Source organism: Balaenoptera acutorostrata, chromosome X (genome assembly GCF_949987535.1).
Source record: "Balaenoptera acutorostrata chromosome X, mBalAcu1.1, whole genome shotgun sequence".
Lineage (NCBI taxonomy): Eukaryota > Metazoa > Chordata > Mammalia > Artiodactyla > Balaenopteridae > Balaenoptera > Balaenoptera acutorostrata.
The window spans coordinates 90,096,424-90,099,320 of record NC_080085.1 but is presented as its reverse complement, the minus strand read 5'-3'; the positions used below and the strand labels follow the sequence as shown (position 1 = coordinate 90,099,320).

The window sequence follows — 2,897 nt, the reverse complement described above, 5'->3', positions numbered from 1 at the left end:
GAGCTTGCTGCAAAGAGTCTGCTGAATAATGAGCCTGCAGCTATCCATGCCCTGGACGAAATCCCAAGAGACCTCTTTGTTCCATTGTTCAATGCTGCCTTCTTGGGTGGGCATAAGACGGTGCTAAAGGCAATGGTGCAGGTTTGGCCTTTTCGCTGTCTCCATATTGGGTCATTGAACACACGAGAGTCATCCTATGACATCTTGGAAGCCATGATTGATGGTCTGCAGATCCTCCCTGCCCAGAACTCTTCCTCTTGGTAAGACTATGACCAGTAGAGACACAGGGAGTCAGCAGGAGGGTATGCTGTAGCCTGGGGCAGGGGGATACCTAACCGTCTCCCAACAGTAGCCAATGGTGAATACTGCAGTCTTTGCAGAGCTGTCGGTCAGCACTTGGGGTCACCTTCGGGACTCTATTGCCTTATAGAGTTGATTATAGAACAGAGGTGTTTGAGGACACTATGAATGGATCTGAGTGCGATTACACAGAAGTGGAATATGGGCATTGAGACAGGGAAAGCCCGGAGGTGAAGGAGGGGGTGGGGAAAGGATGAAAGACGCTGCATTTGTGTGGAAAGAACTTCTTGGTGAATGGCAGTGAAGTGAAAACCAGGGTTAAAGTGTTCTGTCCCTGCTTCTCATCATTGATCTTGCTGGGTTATATTAAAATCAGCTATCTCTCATGTGTTCTGTCTCTTCCTTTCCTTACAGGGGGCCCAAACTGAGGATCCTAGATTTAAGGCCTGACCTGGACTGTGAGACAATATGCTCTGAGATTGGGACCGCATTCCCTTTCTGTTTTCAGTCATGCATTTACTCTCAGCGCTCTATCTTTAATATAGAAGACGCTCAGCATAGTGTCAGGTGCCTCGGGATTGGTAATTCCGGGTCTGAGCCTCATTCAGCTCAGGAACCCATGGAATTACTAGTGGATATTTCCCTCAATAGTACCGTGAGAACAGAGCAATTCCTCTCTTTGCTTTGTAGTAAAGTTCAGCAGAACTTTGGGTCCTTGCACCTCTGCTGCAGAGGTTTGCGAATCCATAGAATGTCTGCCCTCAAAAGTATCCTGCAGTTTCTGGATCTGGGGTGCATTGAGCACCTGGAAATGGATCAGGCTAATCTGAGAGAAGTCGTCACCCTTTTGGCTCGGGTGATCCACCTGAACAGCCTGACTCTGTGTAACATCCCCTTTAAATCTTATAAGAGAAGGAACTTCAGATCTTTTCTCCTCTGGCTTGGGCAGCTGGACAATCTCCAGGAGCTCAGCTTGACTTTCTTCTGCCTCACAGATCAACTGCACACACTGCTCAGGTGAGGGGGTGGGGAAGAACCTGGGTTCCCTGAACACCTCATTGTTAAGACAGAAGAGACCATGCTTGGATCTTCCTAAGCTCCTTGTAGCCCATTTCTCCTTTTGCCTCAGCATAGGCACTGCTGGGAGTTTGAACCTAGCCGGGGGAGAGAGGGCTACCTTATGGTGAGCAGCAGATGAGGTTAGAAAAGGAAGCTGTGCTCATTCATTCATTCATTCATTCAGTGGCCGTGGGCAGACACTATAATAAGTCTGTAAATATATTGGTGAAAAAGACTCAGTCCTTCTCCTATTGGACTTTACAGCTCTCTAGAGAGGAAGGGGAGGCATTCAGATGGAGAAACATTAAGCTATAGGACTAATGCACATGCCCATGGATGGGCCCCAATAGTTAACACTGCCAGATAATTTTGCTCCTGTATTTTCCCCAAGGCTTAGACCCTGAACTGAGAGCTTGTCATCTGGGAACTAGTCAGAGGAAACCCTCAGTTGGCTGCTTTCCCAGACCCATCCTCGCCAAATTAGTGAATCAGATCCAACACTGATTATGTCGTATATACTAAGTGCATGCAATTTCTTCACTTAATCTTTCCCGCACTTCTGTATAATAATTACTGCTGTGCACATTTTCAAGATTAAAACCCTGTACCTCAGAGTGGTAAAGTAACTTTCTCAGGGTCACAAATCTATGAAGTCTGATCCCAAAGTCCACATTGTTAACCAGCTATTGCAAACCATGAACACAGTAGTTTATTCTAGAGCCTTAGGTACCTGTAATTTGGGGCTCATTGCCCTCATTCTTCTGAAATAATCTTACTTTTTTCTCTCTTTAGAGTTGTGCCACCTCAGTTGGATACACTGTATCTACCTTTCTGTAGCCTTTCTAACAGAGATGTCACTGTCCTGTCCCAGAGCTCTCAGGCCACCCACCTAAGGGTATTGAGTCTCAGTAACAACCAGATCTTCTCAGAGGTTTATGAGCCCTTCCAGACTCTGCTGGAGAAGGTCTCAAGCACCCTGCAACATCTGGAGATAAATAATTGTATGATAACTGATTCTACTCTCTCTGCCGTCCTCCCAGCCCTGAGCCACTGTACCCACCTCCGTGTCCTTAGCTTTGCCTTCAATCCCATTACGATGCCTGTGCTCAAGAGCCTTCTGCAGCACTTGACATCCTTGATGAAGCTGAAGTACGTGATTTATCCTGTCCCTGTCCATTGCTACGAGGAATGGAATTTTCATGAGAGTTTGGACCGACAGAAACTTGCTGAAGTCCAGGCTCAGTTGGAGGCGATGCTGCACGGGGCACAGCGGGATGACATGACCTGGGCCACTTGTTCAAAGTGATGTCCACAGTACAAGGAGGTGTTTCAACACTGATGTGTGGCCATTAAAGCGTTCAGTTTTTTTTTTTTTCTCACCTGAAACCCAAGTTTGTAGAGACACATATGTAAAGTTCTACTGTTCTAGGAAACTGGGGTTAGGAACACTGGATATGTAAACCGATCTCTATAAAAGAGGAACTTTTAAAAGGAAATGCAGGAATTTGAAAGGTCCTCTGGATCTCTTGGCCACTGCC

At 46.5% G+C, this 2,897-nt stretch overlaps 1 protein-coding gene across 1 annotated transcript; it reads left to right on the top strand.

The window, feature by feature from the left end:
- Window positions 1-919: 919 nt before the first annotated feature.
- LOC130706290 (melanoma antigen preferentially expressed in tumors-like) lies at window positions 920-2,665 on the top strand. Its single transcript, XM_057537676.1, has 2 exons — window positions 920-1,317; window positions 2,152-2,665. The coding sequence occupies exons 1-2, from the start codon at window positions 920-922 to the stop codon at window positions 2,663-2,665; spliced, it is 912 nt and encodes a 303-aa protein (XP_057393659.1).
- Window positions 2,666-2,897: the final 232 nt, after the last annotated feature.